Raw genomic sequence first — 25,905 nt, 5'->3', positions numbered from 1 at the left:
TTTTCGAAAGAGATCGCCGGCCATCTTCCGACACAAATCGGGAGATGGCCGCCCATCTCCTGAAGCCGGTGAAATCGATATAATGGAAAGCCGATTTTGGCCAGCTCAAACTGCTTTCCGTCGCAGAGCCGGCCAAAGTTAAAGGGGGCATTTTGGAAGGGTATGGAAGGCGGGTCTGGGGCGTGGTCATGAGATGGCCAGCTTCGGCCGACAATGGAAAAAAGATGGCCAGCTCTGACGAGCATTTCGCCGGCTTCACTTTGTCCATTTATTTTTACGACCAAGCCTCAAAAGGTGCCCCAATTGACCAGATGACCACTGGAGGGAATCGGGGATCACCTCCCCTGACTCCCCCAGTGGTCACCAACCCCCTCTTACTCTAAAAAAAACAAACAAAAAAAAAACAATGTTTGCCAGCCTCTATGCCAGCCTGAAATGTCATAACCAGCTCCCTAACAGCAGTGTGCAGGTCCCTGGAGCAGATTTTTGTGGGTGCAGTGCACTTCAGGCAGGTGGACCCAGGCCCACCCCCCCCTACCTGCTACACTTGTGGTGGTAAATGTTAAGCCCTCCAAAACCCCCCAAAACCCACTGTACCCACATGTAGGTGCCCCCCTTCATCCCTAAGGGCTATGGTAGTGGTGTACAGTTGTGGGGAGTGGGTTTGGGAGGATTTGGGGGGCTCAGCACCCAAGGTAAGGGAGCTATGCACCTGGGAGCTATTTTTGAAGTCCACTGCAGTGCCCCCTAGGGTGCCCGGTTGTTGTCCTGGCATGTGAGGAGGACCAGTACACTATAAATGCTGGCTCCTCCCACGACCAAATACCTTGGATATGTCCGGGTTTGAGATGGCCGCCCTTCGTTTCCATTATCGGTGAAAACCGATGCCGGCCATCTCAAACCCGGCCATCTCTGACATTTGGCCGGCCCCCAACTGTATTATCAAAATGAAAGATGGCCGGCCATCTTTTTTGATACTATGAGACTGCTCTTTGCGGCGCCGGCCAAATAGATGGCTGGCGCCATTCGATTATGCACCTCTGTGTGTATATGAGTAACACTGTTTTATTCTTCCGGGGGGGGGGGGGGGGGGGGGTTAATGGTCAAAAGTTGGATGACAGATACTATTCTTGAATAGTCTTTATCTTTGTTTAAGTGTTTAATTTGTATGGTCATCAATAAAAATGTTGAAACATAAGAAGTTTGCAACGAAAACCCAAGATCCCCCGAAAGTATGCTGAATGTAGGGAGCAACAGAACATACCCTTGAGTGTCAGATATTGTAGCTTACTAGGTTTTGGAGCATTTAAAAAGGCATAAGAAATATTCTTGTGCAATATCATTTAAGAAGCACAAAACAAATCTCCACACTGCGATAGTACAAGAAGAGCCAACCTAGAAGAAACTCACAACGTTATAACTACTGGATTGGGTTGCCATCCGGTGGGATCCTTCAGGAAAAAAGAAAACAGCTCAAGAATTACCTCAGATGCACCAGCCAGCCTAAAAATCAAGCCCTGTGCTCCAGCCTAAATGGCTCCCACAGCGCTATCCCCGACAGCAAAGAGTCACGGTAAGGTCACTGTCTCACTGGACCAGACTACTTTGGAACAAGTACTTGCCAAGGTTACTCAGATTGCTACTTCTGAAAGCTCCCAGGAAGTTGCCAACTAAAAACCAGTACCCTGGAAGAAACTTGAAGGAAGACACTTTAGAAACAGAAACTAAACTGCAGCTAAGGATCTGAGTGCCTTCAAAAGTAGCCAATTCCTCCATGGAGAGTAACTCATTTGTGCTGGTACCATAAATATTTACCTTCAGAAGACTGCAAGGTGAGGGGTGGGGATGGGGAGCAACTTAGACTCCTTTAAGTTATCTTCAGCTCCAGAGAAACTTATTCCTCATTTTTTTTTTTAATATGGATCTCAAATCCCAGAAGTGGGACTCCGCTGCACTATTGACTGCCAGTTCAACTAGGTCAAGAACTGCCCAGCCAAACAACCCAGGAGTTGCACAGTCCGTCTGTTCCATCTGTTGGAGATGCAGAAATTCTGAACATTCTGTGGCTGCACGGTATCCTTACGGGGCAAATCACACGGAACTACTTTGTTTCTGTGCCTCCATCTGCTAGCTGATGGGGTTCTGAACTGATCTAGTAGAAACGCTAATCCTATATAATAATTCTCACCTCCAACGTTCTGTGCCTGGGAACGTAGCTCCCTAGGCTGGAGGTGGTCTGCTAGGCAGACACGCACTGACGTCACTGACGTCATGACAGCTGATTCCAAGGCAAGGGGAGGAGTCCTCCCCCTGCCTCGGAATCAGCTGTCACCCCCCGCGCTAGGGCCCCATCGACCCCCCCTCCGTGAACCTGTTGCCCCCCCCCGGACCGCTGAAAACCGCCCCCTGCCGCCGTTGTGTACTACCTGTGCTGACGGGGGACCCAAACCCCGACAGCCGAAGTGTTGTTGTGCCCTTCGCGTTCCTTCCTCATCTCCTCTGGAAGTTCCTCTGCGTGCGTCTGACGTCAAGACGCACGACACACGCAGAGGAACTTCCACCAGAGAAGGGGGGGGGCGACAGGTTCGCCAATGGGGGGGGGGGGGGGCGAGGGGGCCGTAGCGCGGGGAGGGGGGGGGAGGAATTGCCTGCCTAGGGCCTGTTTCCTTGGCTTCAGAAACGGGCCTTTTTAACTAGTAAATTATATAATTGCACTGCAGTAGAATTCTACATTTTCTAAGCATGGCAGAGCCCGGAACACAAGACAAATCCAAACAAGTTAGAGAACATTATGCAGCACCTTACTGATTTTCTCTCTGAGTCATCACAAACCCATCAAACAGTAAACAGAAATGATCATGGGCCCAGGGGTCAAGGTTAATAGGAAATGTATGAACAGCTAAAAATGTCCCAAAATGTCTATATAACTTGCATTATAGGATATTTCATACCATGCATCCCAATATTTATTATTTTATTTTTATTACATTTGTACCCCGCACTTTCCCACTCATGGCAGGCTCAATGTGGCTTACATGGGGCAATGGAGGGTTAAGTGACTTGCCCAGAGTCACAAGGAGCTGCCTGTGCCTGAAGTGGGAATTGAACTCAGTTCCTCAGGACCAAAATCCACCACCCTAACCACTAGGCCAATAGTCTGCATACTGCACTTTAAAATCCAATAACATATTAATAATAAAAAAAAGTTCTATAAGGTAATTGTGCTGAATGAACAGCCAGTAAGGCATATTATTTCATTTTGTTGAGTAGATTAAAGCCACCTTACCACCTCCAGAGCCAGCACCACCCCCTCCTCCACTGCCAAACATTCCCCCTCCTCCTCCTCCTCCTGCACCACCACCACCGCCGTAGTCAGGAAAACCGGGCATTAGCTTCTGTCGTTTCCGCAGCACTTCTTCTTTGTCTGTATTGGGCAAAGAAGAATAGGAAAGGAGGCTGTTCAGTGTACAGTATTCCCTTCCTGTGGCTTGAGATAGGAGACCTCTGTCTCATATTCATGAATTTCAAAAAGAAATATGAAAGAAAACATTGGCAGGTGCTTTTCTAACAATACATACATTCTGAAAGGTTAAACATCTGTTTCTTAGACTTTTCTACTGCCTAACATTAGGAATATATAGGCAAAAGGACGTGTCTCTTGCCAAGCTAAGTTTGCCCTGAACTGTAGGAACATTGCACACTTTTCTGAAAGTTTCAGGTTCTTGATGAAACACACTTTCTGAAAACAAGAGGGCAACAACCAATCTATCTACCGTGTCCCTTTCTCTCTCATGCCAGCTATAGTGACATAATATCCTATATGAGGTGATGTTACTCCGCATGACAAACAGAAAAATCAATATGTGACAGACACATGAAGGGGAGGAATGAAAGAAGGCTGGAGGGGAGAGGAGAAATGGAAAATGGACAGCAAATCCTGGAAAGAGAGTTAGGAGAAGACAGAGGAAAGCAGGAGAGAGAGACTGGGACCAACGCACCCCCTCCCCCCCCCAAAAATGAGGCACATGGACAACAAGAGGACAATTTTATAACAGTTCACCTATATTGGAAGTCTACGAAGGCACTATTTGGAGGCTCTTTTAAAAAGATCCTAGCCCATTATAAACCATAAAGCTGTATTTCTCTGTTGATCACCCTCCCCTCACCTATCCACACCTATCCTGTTAGAATATCAATGATATGCTTTGATGTCCCCATGCATACCTCCTATCCACCCCCATCCTCCCACCCTGTCAGACTGTCATAGTAATGCTTGAATGTTTTCACTTATATACACTGTCAGCTAGCACATTTGCTTATTTCCGATCTGACGAAGAAGGGCAACCTTCGAAAGCTAATCAAGAAATGTATTAAGTTATGTCCAATAAAAAAGGTATCATCTTATTTTCTTTTCCATGTTTTATTTTGTTTGATTTCTATTGATAACCTTAAGAGTGGACTAACACGGCTACCACACTCCTCTACTTAAAAAGATACATAAAAGCTCATTTTCAAAGCACATAGACTTACAAAATTACATAGGTTACTATCTAGTTTATTTTCGAAAGGGAAGGACGCCCATCTTCCGACACATATCAGGAGATGGGCGTCCTTCTCTCAGGGTCGCCCAAATCGGCATAATTGAAAGCCGATTTTGGGCATCCCCAACAGCTTCCCGTCACGGGGACGACCAAAGTTCCTGGGGGCGTGTCAGAGACATAGTGAAGGCGGGACTGGGGCGTGCCTAACAGAGGGGCATCCTCAAGTGATAATGGAAAAAAGAAGGGCGTCCCTGACGAACACTTGGCCAACTTTACTTGGTCCTTTTTTTTTTTTACGACCAAGCCACAAAAATGTGCTCTAAATGACCAGATGACCGCCGGAGGGAATCGGGGGTGACCTCTCCTGACTTCCCCAGTAGTCACTAACCACCTCCCACCCTGAAAAAAAAACCAACTTTAAAAACTTTTGTCTTTTTTTTTTTTTTGGAGTATGGGTGAAGGACCTTCTTTGCTATGCCTCCGTCCCTGCGATGGCGGTTGAGGACATCCTTCGCTATTTATTTATTTAGATTTTGCTCACACCTTTTTCAGTAGTAGCTCAAGTTGAGTTACATTCAAGTACACTGGATATTTCTATGCCTCCGTCCCTGCAATGGCAGTTGAGGACATCCTTCGATATCTCTCTGTCTGTGTGACGGCAGTTGAAGACGTCCAAAATGTGGATGTTTGTGAGAAGGACGTCCGTGCCTGCTATGCCTCTGACACCCCCTTTATTTATTTGAATTTTGGATCACAAGTAGCAGCAGTGGGATTTAAACCAGCCACCTCTGGATTGCAAGACCTGTGGTCTAACCACTAGGCCACTCCTCCACTCCACTCCCTGGAGTGGAGTGGAGGAGCAGGGCCGCTAAGAAACTAGGCCAGGCCCGGGGCAAGGCCGCCCCACCTCTGTCCCCCCTGCTGCCCCGCCTCCGCCCCCCGTCGCTGCAGTCCACGGTCTCACCTGCCTGCCTGCCTGCCTCCATGGCTCCGGGTCCCCTTTGTTCAAAGCGGCAGTCGCAGATCGCGTCTCTTCTGGCCTTCCCTCCCTGTGTCCCGCCCTCGTCTGATGTAACTTACGATTTCCGCAAGGGCGGGACACAGGGAGGGAAGGCCAGAAGAGAGGCGATCTGCAACTGCCGCTTTGAATGCAGGGGGCCCGGAGCCGAGGAGGCAGGCAGGTGAGACCGGGGACTGCAGCGCCGGCGGCCTGACCCCGGCGCCGGCCCCCCCCCGCCCCCCTGCCACCCCTCTCGGTGGCCCTGTGAAGGAGTGGCCTAGTGGTTAGAGCACTGGTCTTGCAATCCAGAGGTGGCCGGTTCAAATCCCACTGTTGCTACTTGTGATCCAAAATCCAAATAAATAAAGGGGATGTCAGAGGCATAGCAGGCATGGATGTCCTTCTCACAGAAACATCCAGGCATGGACATCCTTCTCACAAACATCCACATTTTGGACGTCCTCAACTGCCGTTAGCAAAGGACGTCTTCAATTGCCGTCGCAGGGACAGAGGCATATCAAAGGACATCCTTAACTGCCGTTGCAGGGACAGAGGCATAGAAATATCCAGTGTACCTGAATGTAACTCACCTTGAGCTACTACTAAAAAAGGTGTGAGCAAAATCTAAATAAATAAATAAATAAATAACGAAGGACGTCCTCAACTGCCGTCACAGAGGCATAGCGAAGGACATCCTTCACCCATACTCTAAAAAAAAGACAAAAGATTTTAAAGTTGTTTTTTTTGGGGTGGGAGGTGGTTAGTGACCACTGCATGCCTTTTTTCATTCAGTTAGTGCATCAGTTAGTCCACTTCAGTGCCCCTTAGGGTGCCCGGTTGTTGTCCTGGCAAGTCAGGGGAAGCAGTGCACTACAAATGCTGGCTCCTCCCATGACCAAATGACTTGGATTTGGTCGTTTTTGAGATGGGCGTCCTCGGTTTCCATTATCGCCGAAAACCGGAGATGACCATCTCTAAGGTCGACCTAAATGTTGAGATTTGGGCGTCCCTGACCATATTATCGAAACGAAAGATGGACGCCCATCTTGTTTCGATAATACGGGTTTCCCCACCCCTTCACCAGGACGTCCTTAGAGATGGGCGCCCTTAGATATGGTCGTCCCCGTTCGATTATACCCCTCTATGTAACTTTAAATGCTAAATAGTAGTAGTAGTAGTAGTAGTAGTAGTAGTAAGTGCTATGAAAATGAGCCCCTATGTAAATTTGTAAGTCTATGTACTTTGAAAATGAGCACCATAGGCGCTTATGTGTTTACAGAACAGCCTGATAAAACATGTCACATTTGTGGCTAAAATATGGGTGACTTTTGTGTGTACATGCATATTTATAATGGGGTGCTTATATTTACATGCGTAAATGTACAGAATACTGGCATTGACGTATGCAAGGGGGGCATACACAGGGGTGGAGCATAAGTGGGGCTGTAATTTACATGCACCCTTGCTATATTTGGGCACCTGCAGTTATATTAGGTCTATGGCTGGTGTAACTGTGGATGCCTAGATTCCAATGAAAGTCAGGCAAAGCAGAACTGTTTGCTACAAAGATGAATTTTCTTTTGGATATTTCTCACGAGAAGAGACAAAATGCTACCCCCCCCCCCCCAAACAAAAAAAATGACAAAAAATGTAAAATGAGAAGTTTCTTCCTGAGAGCCTTAAGTTGAAACCAGACTGGAGCTAGTAGACTGGGGTGAGCTGCAAGGTGAGAAGTACCCAAGGGAAGATGGCAGGAGGAAACTGTTGGGCTGGGAAAGACATTATAAATAAAGATTTAAACAGGTGACTAGAAAAGGAATACAGTGTCAATAATGATCATCAGGAAAATAAATATAACAAAGCTTAGCTGTTATAAGCCAAAATTCCCCAGAGAAATCATCTGAGATGATTCAAATGAGAGAAAAACAAAAAGGAGGAAGCGCCCCCACAGAATGGTGACGGATAAACGACCAAATTACCTTCGGTACATTTCAAAAGGAAAGGCATGGAAACTGCCCTCCAAACAAATCTGGACCTCATCTGTAGCCAGGAGTGCATTCCAGACCCTACACAATATGAAGTGGAAGAGTAGCTTCACAGTTACAAAAACAGGCTGACAACCACTTCACCCTCCACTTACACTGTGAGCCCCTGAACAGAAGTGAACTTAACTCACTTTGACCTTAGATTTTGAATAGGCAAGTAATAAATTTAAAACTCCAAATCCAATATGCCTTTGGGCCATGAAACATGCCCAGGCCACCACATTAATAATTAGGCAAGAGCAGAACCTGGAGAAGATTCATGCTGTTACTTGTAGGTTTGTAAATAAATCTATTTTAATTACTCACCTTTGATTTCTGGGTAGTACAGGAAGGGCTTTGGTTCACTAGTTTCTAAATCAGATTTTCGTCGAAGTTGAACAAACACAGCGGCTGGCTTTACAATGTTGATATCTCTGTATTTTGGGGTTTTAAACACTATAGCAAACTGAAAAAAAAAGGAAAATATAATATTACAGTGTGCAGTTCATAACTCAACAAGTTTTACAAATACTGAGACAAGCTTCGATTCAGAGAGATTTTAATTTTGTTTTTTTATTCCCCTTACTGAATAACACAAGTTATTAAGGGGTCCTTTTACTAAGCCATGTAAGCATCTACGTGAGCCCAGCGCCAAAATAGAGCTACCGCATCACTCTTGCGGTAATTTCATTTTTGGCGCGCGTCTGAAAAATAGTTTTTATTTTCAGACGCATGTAACGGACACGCGCCAAGTGGCATTTGGCATGTGAAGGTCATTACCACCCGATTATTGCGTGAGTCTTTATCACTAGGTCAATGGCTGGCGGTAAAGTCTCAGACCCAAAATGGACGCGCGGCAATTTTCATTTTGCCAAATGTTCATTTTCGGCAAAAATAAAAAGGCCTTTTTTACAGGCACGCTAAAAAATGGATCATCGCAGGCATGGAAGGGACTAATACAGGCAGTGGGGGGGAGTCCCTCGACATCAGATCAGTTGACCCTCAGGGGGAATCCAGCTTTCATACCAGGCCTAGATAACCCAACGTTTTTGGAGTGGGAGCGGATGGGAATAACCAAGATTGAACACCTACTAAGTGAAGAAGGGAATATAATAGGATACGAGGAACTACAGACTCGGATCGGGGTGGCTTGGGGGGCTAGGTTTGCGTATGCCCAAGTTAAACATTACATTTCAGCATTAGATCCAGACTTGCTACGGCAACGACTGGGAAGCAAATTACAAGATTTTTTCGGGGAAATGGAAGTCACGGGAATGTCAGTGTCAGCACTCCATAAAGCTTTGGTTAGGCGTAAGCCCCCTAAAAACTTTGCAGAAATCAAGCGAAAATGGGAACAGGAATCGGGGGCAACATTAACGGGGTGGAATGTGGGGCTCACATTGCAGGGAATTCCAGCCATTAGCCTGGACGAGAGGCTCCGGGAAAGTGGGTATAGAGTCATTTTACGGGCCTATATGTCGGGGCAGCAATTGGCTCATGTAGATTTCCTGCAAGGGGCCACATGTGTTAAGTGCGGCCACTACCCACACACATTATACCATGCCTTCTGGGCATGCCCCGGAGTGAAGGCTTTCTGGGGGGAGATTACTAAATTCTTAACTCAACTGTTGGGGACCCCTGTGATAGGATCCTGGGACCACTTTGTGCTGAATACGCAAGGGGCATTTGGTAGGTGCTCTAAGACAGCTCGTCTCCTGAGCCGTAAATTGTGCTTGGTGGCCCAGAAAAGCATCTTACAATACTGGACTGTACCGGAGGTGCCAGCCTACTGGCACTGGAGAAATCAAGTACATTTGCTGGCTACTTGGGAAGCTAGGGGGGCTAAGGGGTCCCCGAAGAGTTTAGCGCGTTTCAGACAGATTTGGGGCCCCTATCTACAGACATTGAGTCCAAAGGGGCGAAGCTTGCTTCTGAATAAGGGGTAAGAGGATACTATCAGGAGTCCCAGAGAGCGTCCAAACGATATATATGGCTCCACTAGGGGGAGGGGGGGTTGCCCTAGGACTATCAGAGTCCAAGCCCTGGGGCACGAGAGGGAGGGGTGGGGGGAGGGGGGAGGATGGGGGGGGGGGGATGAAAAGGGGGAAAAAAGCAAAAATTGATGACAGACTTCTTCACTAGCTTTTTGTTATGTATGTTATGATGTGGCTATGTTATTAAGGCCAGATATGGAATGTGTCTAATTTTGATTGTCATCAATAAAAATGTTGAAAACTTAAAAAAAAAAAAAAAAAAATGGATCATCGCGAACCCAAAACTCACGCCTACACTACCGCAAGCCATTTTTCAGCACGCCTTTGTAAAAGGACCCTTAAGTTTAATGAACGTTCAGTTTAATCCAGACAGTGTGGTTGGGGGAAAACTACCACCCTCTCCAAATATCCATTCCAAATAGGACATTCAAGGCCTCAGTCACTAACATGCATGATGACAGATTTAACACACATTAAATAACACCAGCACCAACTTTACTTACTATGAGAATAATTTTATAACAGGTCATCTAGATTTAGAAGCCGAGAAGGTGCCTATATATAAACTAATTTATAAAAATACATAGGTGCCAATAAAGGCTATTCTATACATTTATTTGTGACATTTATATTTGCACCTATATAAATGTTAGCCCTTGGGATTCTATATATGGTGCCCAGATTTGTGCATGCTTCCAAGATGCATGCATAAATTAATTGAATAACGAGCTCTGAACCATCAATAATTGGGTACTAATAATCAATTGAGGTTAATTGGCACCCATTAGAATTTGCATGTATAAGGCTGTGCACTACTCTATAAGGGGTCCTTTTACTAAGCCATGGTAAAAACTGCGTGCGGTAGTGCAAGTGCATCTTTTGGGTGTGCGCTGGGCCATTTTTTACCGTATCTAGGAAAAAGGGCCTTTTTTAAGAGGCCAGAAAATGGATGTGCTTTAAAATTGAAACCAGCGCTCGTCCATTTTCGGCCTGAGACCTTACCACCACCCACTGACCTAGCGGTAAGCGTGCACCAACTGCTGTTTACCACCAGGAAAGCGGTTAGCAGTAGAAAATTTAAAATTATTTTCTAAAGCGGGATTCAGCAAGTGCCAAATTCGGAACTACCAGCCGGCTCACACACTAGCCAGGCGGTAGTACCGATTTGACGCACGCTGTACGAGCTTAGGCCCTTACGCAGCTTAGTAAAAAGGGTCCTTAAGGTAGGGTGCCTTACTCCCATAGCACATATCTGAAAAAGGGGTATGGCTGTGGGACGAGCATAGGCATGTTAGGGGTGTTCCAAAGGTTGTGCATTAGAGCCTCATTCCGCCCATGACCCTTCCATTTCTGAGCCCTTTTTTTTTTCTTTTTACTTGTGTGTAAAATTTAGGCGTGGGAAATTCCAATGAAATCTAATTAATACCAATAATTGCTTGTTAAAAAATCAATTATTGGCAAAAGGCACACACCTTTTATAGAACCACGCTTAGCGCTGATCTTTTCTGGAGCCCATTTTTGAACACAATTTATAGACTTTTCCCCCAAATACCCACATATGTTACAGAATACTGGCACATATTTGGGGGTCATGTAGGGCATTACTGTCCCCATATTATGTGCAAGGGGAGCATACACAAGGGCCGAGCATGGATGGCATTCACACCTAATGTACAGAGTAATCTAAGTAACATGCAAAAGTGCTGTATGGCGTAAGAAATCATGGCTACACACTAGTGTATATCTCCCTCCCTTGTGTGCTTGCCATTGGAAAATACCACTTGGTGTAAAATACCACTCATTTCTTGATGCCAAGTTTGGTGCCCTTTGCAGAACTGCCTCCTATGTGTCTTTATAAACCACTATGGATATATATTTGTTAGTGCGCAATTCAGTTAGTTAGTGTGACTTAAAAATTTAGTGTGCACTAAATCGATTTAACATGTTAATCTACAGATTAACACACACTGATTGGCATAAGGTAAAATGTTTTACTGCATGTAAAAAATATTAATGCGAATGTGCGAAGCACAGCAAAAAAAAAAAAACGCCATAAATTGGGAAAAAGGCCAAACAATAGAAAACAAGCAGAAAAGTCTTGTCTTGTGCATGTCTCTATAAAATATTAGCCCCAACCATTCAGAAATGGAGAGTAAAACAAACCCACCAGCTGAGCAACATGTGTACAGAAACGCACAGATCACATGTATTTTATAAGTAAGTGTGTAAGTCATGCTGCTGTCTGCACTCTACCCAAACTCCGCCCTAGAATACACCTACACTAAACTTGTGAATAAGTTCTTGTCATTGCACATACTTATAAAAGGCATTTTCCCCAATTTCTATGTATCGCGCCTACTGTTCCGCATCGAAACCCAAGCGTATTCTATAATAATGTGCATACCTTAATTGGCTTAAACTAATCAGCATTAACAGCACTTAACGAGCAATAATGAGCACTAATTGGCAATTAAAAGTTACTTGCACAACTCGCTAAGCATATTCTGTAACACACAGTGCCAAAATTGTAAATTGTAATGCACATCGCCAAAAAGGGGCGTGGCTCTGGGTGGGGAAATGGGCGTTCCAAAATTTAATGCACATAGAAGATGCCCCTCTGTGCCTAAATCTATGTGCCAGTATTTATGCCACATTTTCCTTGGTGTAAATGGATGTGCGTAGTTCTAGGCACTGGGATATCAACTAAGAGTACTCTCTATACCGCACCTATATCTAAGCGCCACTTAGAGAATACACTTGGGCAGAAATGTTTTCAACGTGGATTTTCTAGGCACCATATATAGAATCTAGTTCTTAGAGTGCAAAAATGCCTTTACAAAATTACTCTCTATGCGCTGAACTCACATTATCGTTTGTAAATGTACACTAACTCATATTTTCATTACCACGCAAGCTCCCAGAGACTGATGCTTAGACAGGTGTTCTTTGGACAGCAAAGGGGTTTATTTATTCAAATTTGATATACCACCTTTCAACCAATAAAAAGGGGTAATTTTACAGAAGTCTTTTTCACATGTATATACCAGTATAAAAGGTCTTTCTTATAAAATTGCCCCCAGTGCACAAGTATGTAGTTGTACACATCTTTAGTGTAGGTATGTTCTAGGGTGGAGTGCAGGCAGGATCACAAATATTCACACCTAATGTTCATTGCTTCACATTAGCTGTCATTCTACAGGTGGTGTGCTAGTATTTTATGAATTCACACAAACATCTATGTATCTTTATAAAATAGGCTTAGAATGGGCAACTTTTTGGCCTGTCCACATAGGCACTTCATTATAAAATTACACTTCAAAGTACCCAAGTGTGGCAGAGCTAAGGTGTTTTATTTATTTATTTTAAACTTTGCTGCGATTTCCATGTGGTTAACCAGAAGAAAGACAAGAACAATCTAAAAATCAAATGAGTAGTAATACTAATTACGTAATAAACTATTTTGGTACAATGATTTTTTTTTGTGTGTGTGTGTGAGGTAACAGCAAAATAAAATGTGATTTTTAAAAAATTTATACAAAAATGTTGCCATCACTTTGGCTCTACATGACCCCCAAATACAAACAGTGCATGTGCCAATACTGTATATGGTGCACATGTCATCTTTATCTTCAGCAGTGTACCACAGTGCAGTCACACTGCCTCTTTTGAAAGGGGGTGTCTGGAAACATGCTCTCATGGCTATTAAGTGCATGCTCTCTCTTTAATCAAAGGACAACCAGGGCTGGGCCACTCAGACTGCTATCAGTTCCTTTATGGTAGGTGCTAGCAACATAACTGTGCAGTGGATTAAAAAAAAAAAATAATAATTTTTGCTTTTCAGAATGGGCTACAGATCCCCCCCCCCTAGGGTTACCATATGGCTCCAGAAAAAGGAGGACAGATTGAGCCAGCCGGGTTTTACTTCCATTGCTTTCAATGGAAGTAATTGAGCCAGCCGGGTTTTACTTCCATTGCTTTCAATGGAAAGCAATGGAAGTAAAACCCGGCTGGCTCAATCCGTCCTCCTTTTTCTGGAGCCATATGGTAACCCTACCCCCCCCCCCCCCCCAAAAGAAGGTAATCCCTGCTGAAACTGCTTGAAATAGAAAAAGAATGTAATAATGCATCATTTTAAAATGAATAAAGAAAAACTAACCCTCCTCCTGTTTACTAAGCCGCAAAAGCAACTGCCACGCGGCAATGTCGAAACAGCACATTCAAAGTGAATGGGCTGTGTTGGCATTAGCGAATGGCAGCCGCTAGCACAACTCAGTAAACAAGAGGGTAAGTTTTTAATGACTGGACGAACCTCAGATATCTGGAACAATAACATCTTGAAATTAAGCAATTCTAGTTTTTAATTTTTATCTTGTTAATTGCTGAATGATATTATTGTAATTTGTAATTCTCCAGGAATTAACTGCCAGGATCTTTTTGATTCTGTAATCCACATAGAACTTAGTGGTTATTGTGGATTATAAGAATAAGCTGTAATGTAATGCAATCCTACTACTACTATTTATCATTTCTATAGCGCTACAAGGCATACGCAGCGCTGTACACCATACACAAAAGAGACAGTCCCTGCTCAAATCCTGAACCTGAATGCTAAATTAAAACAAATTCAGTATATACATCTTTTTTTTTTTAAAGAACGTACCTGCCTGTGTACATCTGTAGGGGAGAAATCTCCAAATCCTTCCCAGAATCCACCATTTTCATCCTCTTCATAAAAGCGGATCTGAATATCATCTGCAATGAAAGTTTCGAACATGTGTTGTTTGCATCCCTTGGTTAGGTCCATAATTTGGGAACTGATCACCATTGGAGCCGACTCTGTGGGTGCTGTGGGTGCTTGAGCACCCCCAATATTGAGAAAATTCCTTGTATGTGACCAGGGAGGGGTTATTTTCATTGGGCTTAGCACCCCCAATAATTTTGAAAAGTTGGCTCCTATGCTGATCACTGTATCTATGCCGGATAAAATTCCGAGATAACTGTACAGGCCTGCAGAAACACGATATCTCTACTCTTCATCCACTGGCTCATTCTACACTTCAAGGAGCTTAAGGTACCTAGCACACAAGCAGAGACTGATGCTGCAGACTGCTCTATACAGATTATATAAAAGGAATGGGTAGAGCAAACTCATTTGCATTACAGTGGGGCATTAGTCCTTTGCACATGGCCAATTTAGAGATTTAAGCATTTCTAATGCTTTTGTCCATTGGTTTTTCTTAAACATCACCAAGTCAGCTGCTGCAGTCAGTGTTGTTTGCTGGTCGGTTGGTCGGGGCAGTTAAATAAAGCATGGATATTCAACACTGTTATCTGGATGTCAAGCAATGCTGAATATCCGGGTAGAGCAGCAAAGTGGCAATGCTATCTGAATAGAAACTGAATAAGACAGTAAGTTTTCTGGCTTAACTTTTTATCAAGTAGTTATTTGGATAGTGGTCTGAATATTGCTGCTCTCTGGATAACTATTGGCTCTGCCCACTCATCACCGGCTACCATTATTTACTTATTTAATAAAGACACTTATAACCCGCTTATCCAACCCTCTAGGCAAGGTATAATAAACCATAATCAAAACAAAATCATACAGACAGCAGAACCGTAAACAAAAATCTCAAAACCCACCCATCAACCAAACGACAGGTTTTTTTAACTGCTTCTTGAACTGGGGAATAGATGCAAATTGGCGCATGGCCAACAGTAAAGAATTCCACAAATGAGAGCCAGCAACAACAAAAACTCGACTACAAATTTCTTTCAAATGCACCTGATGAAATGACGGAACAAGCATCAGATTCTGGTCTTGAGACCATAACGCCCAAGAAGGACAATAAGACTGCAAACAGTGCACTAAAACCAAGGGAGCAACACCCTGTCGTGCCTGAAACACCAGTAACAGAAGTTTATCAATACGCTGCGCCACAAGCAATCAATGCAACATCTTCAACTGAGACGTAATATACTCCTCCAGACAAACTGCAGAGTTCTGTGCAACTGCAAAAGCCAGTAAAGTTGTTCACGACAAACTGCACAACAGAACATTACAATAATTGAGAGAAGGTAGCACATAACTCTGCAGCATGGTGTGTAAATTTTACGCAGAAAAAAATTTCCAAAGTTGAGATACCATCCGCGGTTTGAAAAAAACAACCTTGACCATAGTGGCCACCTGTGGTCTGAAAGACAGCCTTGTGTCCAAAGACACTCCCAAACCACGAAGCGAGATGACCACATGTACAAAAATGGGGACAACCACAAAATTTGTGTCTTTGCTACATTCAACGATAATCCATTCTCACACATCCAAGATTGTACCCTCTGAAAGGGAGTCTTCACCAACTCAGCAACATTGTCCACTTTAGAAGGAACTGCAAAAAAAAAAAAAAAATTTGCAAATCATCCGCATAAAGACGATAACTGACCCCCAAGGTCAGCCAACACCTGACACACAGGGTGCATAAATAAATTAAACAAAACAAAACAGATGACAAACAAGATCCTTGTGGCATCCCAGACACCACAGGTGCCCAGCGAGAAACAGAGGCATGCTGAACCACCTGAAACGGATGGCACGTCAAAAAAAAAAAAGAAACCAGGCCAGAACATTATCTGCAATACCAAACAAGCGATGATGCTCCAACAGAATAGCGTGATTGACCATGTCAAAAGCAGCCGTGCCATCCAATGATATCAACAAATATCGCTGACATTGCCCAAAACCAAGACTAATCTAATCAATCATTGTAAGCAGCAGTTTCTGTATTATGCTTAGATTGAAAGCCAAACTGGAATGAATCCAACAAAGACTTGCTCTACAAAATCAATTAACTCAGGTAACACAATCTTCTCAAGCACTTTAGCAAAAAAGCTTAAATTAGAAATAGGATGAAAACTATTAACCCGATCCACACACAACAATGGTTTCTTCAACAAAGGGCGCACAACTGCTCTCTTCAATGCCTCAGGGACAGCCTCAGTCAACATCCGATTAATAACCAAATCCACAGAGTACATAATATCTGATCTCGGTACAAGTGTTGCTTCAAATCGCAGCGGGCCTGTTAGGGTGACGGCTGGGCACACTGACACGAAGAGAAAGTATATTTTCTGCCTTCTAACCTCAAACAGTTAACGTTTTAAAGGTTTTAAAACCCCGGATATTCAATGCCGGTTGCTGAAAACAGCCCGGCGTTGAATATCCGGGTTTAATGCCGGCAGCAGACAGCAAAAGTGCTGCCCACCGCTGGTTGAGTATCAGGCTCCTTGTTTTTAGGACTTCATAGATATTTTTTTTATGGGTACTGCAGTGGGTTCAAGAAAAACACTTTTGATTACACATTTGCTTAAAATTCTAATATCTTGTTTAATTTGTTTGAAGCGATATCTGCATATATTTCCATCTTTTGTTTTCCCTTCCTGCTTTATTTGCTTCATGTTGAACTTGTAGTCAGGTAATGTTTAATTCTTTTTGATCTTGTTAGTTATCGTATGCCTCTGTTCGACATATGTATACTTGGGGAGGGAGGGAGAGATAACGGGATGAAAGGATATGTTTATTAAAATGAAAAATACATGCTTTGGGGTTCTCTGCCTGGGTGGGGTGTGGAGGGGGTTAGGAAAGTAGATGTTATCATTCCAATGATGACCTGGGGTCATAAGAGTCCAGACAACGGGTCATCTCTGTTGTAACTTAAAGTAATGGTTACGGTAGGGTGGGGATGGGGTGTGATTCAGTAAAGCTGATCTAAACGGTGTATTTTTGTATGTTCATCATTCTGTAGCAGTTTGATATCTTTATTTAAACTAGACATTTAATTATTTGTTGTTTGGTTATAATCTTCACAATCTTGAAATATGTTGAAAATGAAGGGTGGGGTGGGAGGTGGGAAGTTTGGGTTATATGTGAAAATTATAAAATATTGAACACCTGTTTCTGTTTGAATTCTTCTGTTTGAATTCTTGTACTTTATTTCCTTGTTCAATAAAAATAGTTTACAGTAAAATGTAAAATACACAGTACAATTAAGATTAGGCATATTTTCAAAGCACTTTGGGAGGCTAAGTTCCATAGGTTTCTATGGAACTTTGGGAGGCTAAGTGCTTTGAAAATGAGCTTGATAGTAGATTAGTAACTGTGTTGATACTGGTTTGGCTTATTTGTTATTTGGATTCTGCACAGATCAGAAACCACTGCGTGCTTGGAACCACAATTGATTACATTTCATTACACATCATTCTTATATTCCACAAAAGCCTACACAGTTCCATGCAGAACACAAAAGAAAGAGAACTGAAACATAAACTGGGAAGGCACAATCTAAAAAAAACAAACAAAAAAACCCATAACGCACAAATTTGTTTAAATAGAAAAGCTTTCAGTCGTTTTCTAAATTTTAAATATGCCCTAAGAACACAAACAGGTGCAGGGAGAGAATTCAAAATCAAGGCTGCTTGATAGGACAGTGACAAATTCAAATGTCTAATACTTTTAACCAGTTTAACGGAAGGAACCTTTCAAACAATCTGTCCTCTAACAAGGAGAAATAGTTAAACAAGTCATATCTCCATTAAGCAAGTAAAAAACAGTAGAACACAACTTAAAAAATGTTTGTATTCTTGATTGTACTGAAAAAAGAGAGTTAAAAAAAATCCATGTAACCCTGCATATCTCTAATTTCTCCTGGGAATGTATCCCATAAACCAGGATCCATATAATAGTAACATAGTAACATAGTACATGACGGCAGAAAAAGACCTGCACGGTCCATCCAGTCTGCCCAACAAGATAAATTCATATGTGCTACTTTTTATTTGTACCTGTCCTCTTCAGGGCACAGACCGTATAAGTCTGGCCAGCACTATCCCCGCCTCCCAACCACCAGCCCCGCCTCCCACCACCAGCTCTGGCACAGACCGTATAAGTCTGCCCAGCACTATCCCCGCCTCCCAACTACCAGTCCCACCTCCCACCACCAGCTCTGGCACAGACCGTATAAGTCTGCCCAGCACTATCTCCGCCTCCAAACCACCAGCCCCGCCTCCCACCACTGGCTCTGGCACAGACCGTATAAGTCTGCCCAGCACTATCCCCACCTCCCAACTACGTCCCGCCTCCCACCACCAGCTCTGGCACAGACCGTATAAGTCTGCCCAGCACTATCCCCGCCTCCCAACCAGCCCCGCCTCCCACCACCGGCTCTGGCACAGACCGTATAAGTCTGCCCAGCACTATCCCCGCCTCCCACCACCGGCTCTGCCACCTAAACTTGGCTAAGCTCCCAAGGATACATTCCTTCTGAACAGGATTCCTTTATGTTTATCCCACGCATGTTTGAATTCTGTTACCGTTTTCATCTCCACCACCTCCCGCGGGAGGGCATTCCAAGCATCCACCACTCTCTCCGTGAAAAAGTACTTCCTGACATTTTTCCTGAGTCTGCCCCCCTTCAATCTCATTTCATGTCCTCTCGTTCTACCGCCTTCGCATCACCAGAAAAGATTCGTTTGCGGATTAATACCTTTCAAATATTTGAACGTCTGTATCATATCACCCCTGTTTCTCCTTTCCTCCAGAGTATACATGTTCAGGTCCGCAAGTCTCCCCTCATACGTCTTGTGACGCAAATCCCATACCATTCTCGTAGCTTTCCTTTGCACCGCTTCAATACTTTTTACATCCTTCGCAAGATATGGCTTCCAAAACTGAACACAATACTCCAGGTGGGGCCTCACCAATGACTTGTACAGGGGCATCAACACCTCCTTTCTTCTGCTGGTCACACCTCTCTCTATACAGCCTAGCAACCTTCTCGCTACGGCCACCGCCTTGTCACACTGTTTCGTCGCCTTCAGATCCTCAGATACTATCACCCCAAGATCCCTCTCCCCTTCCGTACCTATCAGACTCTCACTGCTTAACACATATGTCTCCCGTGGATTTCTCTTCCCTAAGTGCATCACTTTGCATTTTTTTGCATTGAATTTTAATTGCCAAACCTTAGACCATTCTTCAAGCTTCCGCAGATCCTTTTTCATGTTTTCCACTCCCTCCCGGGTGTCCACTCTGTTACAAATCTTAGTATCGTCTGCAAATAGGCAAACTTTACCTTCTAACCCTTTGGCAATGTCACTCACAAATATATTGAACAGAATCGGCCCCAGCACCGATCCTTGAGGCACTTCACTACTCACCTTTCCCTCCTCCGAGCCAATTCCATTCACCACCACCTTCTGGCGTCTGTCCGTCAACCAGTTCCTAATCCAGTTCACCACTTCGGGTCCTATCTTCAGCCCATCCAGTTTATTTAAGAGCCTCCTGTGGGGAACCGTGTCAAAAGCTTTGCTGAAATCTAAGTAGATTACGTCTATAGCCCGTCCCTGATTTAATTCTCCTGTCACCCAATCAAAGAATTCAATGAGATTCGTTTGGCACGATTTCCCTTTGGTAAAACCATTACCTTCTCATATGGATTCCTCATGCGAAAACATGGAAGTGGAAAACTTAGTTTATTTGCCCTGGTAAACAAAACACACAATCGGTGGCAGAAAATTTTAGCATTTTGGCCTTATAAAACAGTGCCGATCCATAATTCATTTTAATAGCAAAATTCAATACTTTAAAACACAACTTGTACTTGAACTGGCCAAATACAGGGATGATCTCTCCCATCTCTGACTCCCCAAGAACAATTTCACCACTATATTCTGAAAAAATTGCAATCTAGCCAATTGTTTCACGTCTGTTCCAAATAAACAATATTATACTAGTGAAACTGTGATAAAACTTGGATCACTTGTGAATAGAGATTACAACGCACTTTTTAACCAGAACTATGATCTGATATTCCACAGTCAAGGAAGAATTTTTTTGTATACTTTATTTATAACATCAGAACAGAACACATTGGTACATTCAAAAGGATGTAGAAAAGAATTCCAATACAGTGCAAATCATCAGCGTATAAACTACACAACTAGTGAAAGAGTATTAAACAATGCCAAGCTAAGGAAGTGCACGCCAATCTGATGGTCTTTTAAAGAAGAATAATAACTCCCATACATAACAGACACACCCACACTCACCATTCTCGGACAATCAATTGCACAATCCTTACTCCAGCCCCACCCCGAGGCCTCATGTGTCCTGGTTTGAGGAAGAGGATGCAAATTTATTCAGATACTGGCGCCACAAAGCCAAGTACTGTCGAAGCTCTGGCTTACTATGCTTTCGATATGTGGAAATTTCAAACTGGGCCACTTCCCACATACGTTGTTCCCATCATGTAACTGGGGGCACCTCTTCAGATGCTCAGTATTGTAAAATAGTTTTTTTTTTTAACCAGAAGTACCACCACATAAATAAATCTACGATGCGCGAGAGAGATATTTTGGGCTATTAATCCTCCTTGGGCCCCTAACAATAAGGTCTCATAATCCCTTGCAATCTGGACAGGCACAAGCCGCTGCCTTGTAGGGTAAAGTAACAAATTTGCATTCATGCCATATTCTCAGCTTGGCCGGGTATGCTAAGAAAAAGCATACTTCCCTATGGTATATCGCGGAGCATACAGGCGCCATTTCTTTCTGTTGCAAAGCAATGCGAGTGGAGTAGTCACTGAAAAGGAGAATTTTGGATTGCTTGTACACTGGGCAATTCAACCTTTGATACGCTCTCAGAATAGACTCTTTATCAGTCCAGTTCAAATAGTGGGCAATAGCTGCACTGGGGTCCGTTGTCAGTATCCCTACACACACCAATTCTGTGGGCCCTCTCGCAGCAGAACTTAGTGCAGCTGCTTTCCAAGTCCAGCTGAGTGGGAGCCACATGGAGAAAAAAAGTGTACAGCTCTGGATCCAAAACTGCCAATAACCCTTGTTCCTGCGTGCTCTGTTTTCCTGCTCCTCCACCCGATTGCGGAGTTCAGCATTTTCTTTCTGCAAGGTCCCCCAGCTGAGAATTCATATTCATGTGTGTGGCCTCATCCTCCCACTCAGACATTTGTCTTTCCACCTCCGTCAGCAGGTGAGAGTGTGCATCAAACCTTTTGTTAATTTCGTCTACCGTGGATTGCAACTTATTTAGCTTGTCCTCTAATGCTACAGTCAATGTCCGGGAATCTCCTGTGCCCATTCTCCCGCTGGCGCGGTGATCAGCGCGGCACTCTCTGCCATCTTAGTATTGACTGGCTGTGATTTCAGCCAAGCAGTTTTTGGAGTCTTTGCAGGCATACAGTGGGAACCTGGCCCGAAACTGAAGCCTCCGGTTCTGTGTTGTGTGTTCTAGCTGCCCCTCCGTGGTCAAGTTGGATTAAAAAACTTCCTCTAACGAATGGTAGTTAGCTGATTTTTGTAGGTTCTCATGGAGCTCTGTCTCCCCACTGCCTATTAGGATGTAGGCATCACGCAACCCCTGGAAAAATCTAATACTATTCCTAAAATCTTTAGTGTTTCTACCAATGGCTGTACTGTAGGTAATCCCCCAAATTCTAAATCTGGCACCTTAAGTTGTGTGCACTAATTAGGCCGCATGGTCAAATTGTGGGCACAACTTAATTAACAAGCCAATCAGCACAAATTGGTAGTTAACCAATTAGTGGCACTAATTGGCTTTAATTAGAATTAATGCAAACAACTTTCTAGATGTATTCTACAACACAGTGCCCGTAAATTCTAATGCATGCAGTCAAAAAGGGGGTGTGGCCATGTGCATGGAATGGGCAGGATGTGGGCATTTCAAAAACCTATGTGCATTGTTATAGAATACACCCAATCTGTGCCTAACTTAGGCGCAGGTATTTAAGCCTAGTTTTTTTTAGGTGACCTAAATGGGTGCGCCTAAATTTTAGTCTCAAATACGGCGTGTGTGCATATTCTATAAACTAAACCTAACTTTAGATGTAATTTATAGAATTATGTTAACAGCGTGGTTTTTCAGCGACAATTTTTAAGGCGCCATTTATGGAATTTGGCCCAATGACTATCTTGGCCCCTTATCCACAACAAATAATTTTATCGGGATTAATTTTTGATCCATTCCTAGCTATCGAGGTTTCCACCGCTGAAAAGCAATTTGTTACCAGAGCACATAGTGTAGGTTACACATGACAAATTGTTTAGTTTTTCTCAATGGCTGTCTACAGCCAAAATGTACCTGTTTTATATGCCAATGGTTTTATTCTGATTTAAGAAGACTCCTTGAATGCAAAAATATTTGCATGTGGGATACTTTGAAAACTTGGCCTGTATGAATACTCTGACACTGGAATTTAAGAAAACATGGCTAAATTTACTGAAAGACGCCACTGCTTTACCACACACTAACAAATATGAATGTGCGTTATTTACCATAGATCCCATTTAATGCAATGGTGCTTATTTACTAATAACACGTTAGCAAATCTAACACCCAATATGAAGAGCTCTGGCTGACCTTTCTGAACTTTGTCACACAGGAGATAGATCTCCTCTCCTCCCGTCACACATCCTGCTGTCCTGTCCATTCTCACAATCTTCAAGTTTGAGGCATTGGGGGCTTCTGTTGAGAAAGAGAAAAATGAAAAATATTATTGACTGATTACCTTCAGAATGTTTCCACGCCTAAAGACCTTGGACATCTAAAAATCAACTATGAATCTGCATTTCACAGGCTGTCCATATTCCTGCAAGAATTATGAATCAAAAGGCAATTTTTCCTCATAACTATTTACTATTAAATCAGGCGCAGATTTAGGCGCAGACAACTACCTCCAATGCCAAATTTTAATTGGTGTTGAAGCACTGCCCCTATCTGGAGCTGCTATCCAATTAAGGGGGGCAGAGTTATTAACGTGGGCTACTGTTAAGACGTGTTATTTTACTATTAACCCTAGTTATTAGTAAGCAGGTCTCATTGCATAAAATGGAATCTGTGTTAAAATAGCACGGGTTAGTGGTAATATAACACATCTTAGCAGTAGCCTATTTTGAAATATGGAGATTCTGAGACAGGAGTGAGAGGGCATCGCTCCTGCCTCTTTCAAGACTGGAAGAAAAGCCTTAGCAAAGCAGGCCCTGTGACTGCAAATACCCTATAGACTGAAAATGGAAGCACTGCTACTCCACTGAGCTTACACTGACGTCACCAGTGACACTGGATGAAAATACAAGGCATGTTCTGCACAATACTGAGGCAACGGAGGTGTGCAATGAAATGACGTAAAGGGCCAGATTCTATATATAGCACCTGGAAAATCCGCGTGGAAATCATTGTCGCCTAAGTGTATTCTATAAGATTTAGGCACAGTATACAGAATACGCTTAGTTGATATCCCAGAGCCTAATACTATGCGCCTCCATTTACACCAACGAAAACGTTGCATAAACCCCTGCATGTAGATTTATGTGGACTGGGCCAAGTTCTATAACAACGCGCATACATTTGGGAACACCCAGGAAATGCCCATTTCCCTGCTCATAGCCATGCCTCTTTTAAACTGCATGCTTTAGAATTTAGGCACAGTTCATCACTGAATACGCTTAGTGAGTTATGCATGTAAATTCTAATTATTGCTAATTAATGCTCATTATTACTTGTTGAGTGCTATTAAAAATGCCGATTGACTTGTTAAGCCAATTAAGTTACGTGCATTGTTGTAGAATATGGTTAGATTCTGGCGCAGAACACTAGGCGTGATATACATGCAGCATAGTACAAACTCCAAGATGCAGGAAATACAGAAATCAATGAACCCTTCCAATCATTACCTCCTGCCCCTTAGCTACACCTCCTTCTAGCTCCCAGCAACAACATCAGGGACTCTAGTGAGCTTTCTCAGTACAGCCTCCACATGGCAACTTACGCCTAGTGAATAAGATTATACCTGGATTGAGACCTCCTACTTACAATCTGAGGTTAGACCATCACGATCAAGATACCCATTATAATAAACATAAGAATAACTCACTAATTTATAGTACTCTCTGTATGTTCTATATTTTTACTATGGATGTATTTTTGTACACTGCTTAGAATGTTAGATGATGAGGTATATAAATCTGTAAATAAATAAATAAATAGAAACATAGAAACACGACGGCAGATAAAGAGGCTCATTTTCAAAGCACTTAGCCTCCCAAAGTTCCATAGAAACCTATGGAACTTAGCCTCCCAAAGTGCTTTGAAAATATGCCTCAAAGGCTATATGACCCATCCAGTATGCCCATCCTCTGTAACCCCCAATTCTACCTGTTCCTAAGCGATCCCACATGCTTATCCCATGGCTTTTTAAATTCTGGAACAGTCCTCCACCCCACCGGGAGGACATTCCATGCTTCCACCACCCTTTCTGTGAAATAATACTTCCTTAGGTTACTCCTAAGCCTATTCCCTCTTAACTTTGTCATATGCCCCCCTCATTCCAGAGCTCTCCATTTGGAAAAGGTTCTCTTCCTGAACATAAATGCCCTTGAGATGTTTCCATTATGTCCCCTCTCTCCCTCCTCTCTTCCAGTGTATACATGTTGAGGTTCATAAGCCTGTCCCTATAATTTTTGCATTCAAGACCGCTTACTAATTTTGTAGCCACCCTCTGGACCGACTCCATCCTGTTTATATCTTTCCGTAGGTGCGGTTTCCAGAACTGCACGCAGTACTCCAAATGGGGCCTCACCAGAGACTTATACAACGGCATTATCACCTCCTTTTTCCTGCTGATCATGCCTCTCTTTATGCACCCAAGCATCCTTCTGGCTTTGGCTTTAAGGTCATCAGACACAATCACCCCTAAGTGATTCAATTGGTCCCCAGCAGTAGCAACAGCGACAATGATAATAAAATTCAACATAGTTCTTTTGTCAGCTATGTGTTCAGTGCATTTAGAGCTTTGTTTTAAATTCACTTTAGACAACAAATAGCTTGTTTTTTCACCCAGGAAAATTAGTTATGCTACTGTGACAGGGCACAGATGAGCTCTATTTCACTTATTACAGACCTTGTTAAAGCAATTTTTGGAAACAGATGTTATCTGGGTTTTCTATGACAAAGGGTGTGAAGACTTATGCAACCAAGACACTGATTTCTTATTCTTAATCACTTTTTGAATATTGTTCTTGTGCATTGTTCTTTCACATCTAAAGTGTTAATCACTTTAGAATATTAGAATGTTAATCACTTTTTGAATATTGTTCTTTCACATCTAAAGTGTAGACTATGTTGTGTAGATCAATGAAAGAAGTTCCAATCTAAATGCATTTTGAATTGTACTATGTGAAAAATGTATAAGGGTGGAAGGACTTGTATAAAAATTAATATCAAATCCAGAGCATAATCAAAACAGAACAATTTGACCCAG

At 43.1% G+C, this 25,905-nt stretch overlaps 1 protein-coding gene across 2 annotated transcripts in view; it reads right to left on the bottom strand.

Moving 5' to 3' along the window:
• The window catches only part of NFKB1 (nuclear factor kappa B subunit 1), a 205,836-nt gene that overhangs the window by 53,750 nt on the left and 126,181 nt on the right, over positions 1-25,905 (bottom strand). For both annotated transcript variants that reach the window (XM_030190754.1, XM_030190755.1), the window contains 4 exons: positions 23,007-23,111; positions 14,220-14,311; positions 7,893-8,031; positions 3,287-3,424 (listed from right to left, as the gene is read on the bottom strand). In XM_030190754.1, coding sequence (XP_030046614.1) covers positions 3,287-3,424; positions 7,893-8,031; positions 14,220-14,311; positions 23,007-23,111 — 474 coding nt within the window. The remainder of the gene's footprint in view (positions 1-3,286; positions 3,425-7,892; positions 8,032-14,219; positions 14,312-23,006; positions 23,112-25,905) is intronic.

This window comes from Microcaecilia unicolor, chromosome 2 (genome assembly GCF_901765095.1).
Source record: "Microcaecilia unicolor chromosome 2, aMicUni1.1, whole genome shotgun sequence".
In the NCBI taxonomy this organism is placed as follows: domain Eukaryota; kingdom Metazoa; phylum Chordata; class Amphibia; order Gymnophiona; family Siphonopidae; genus Microcaecilia; species Microcaecilia unicolor.
The sequence above is the reverse complement of the archived record's forward strand: the minus strand, read 5'-3'. Positions and strand labels throughout refer to the sequence as shown.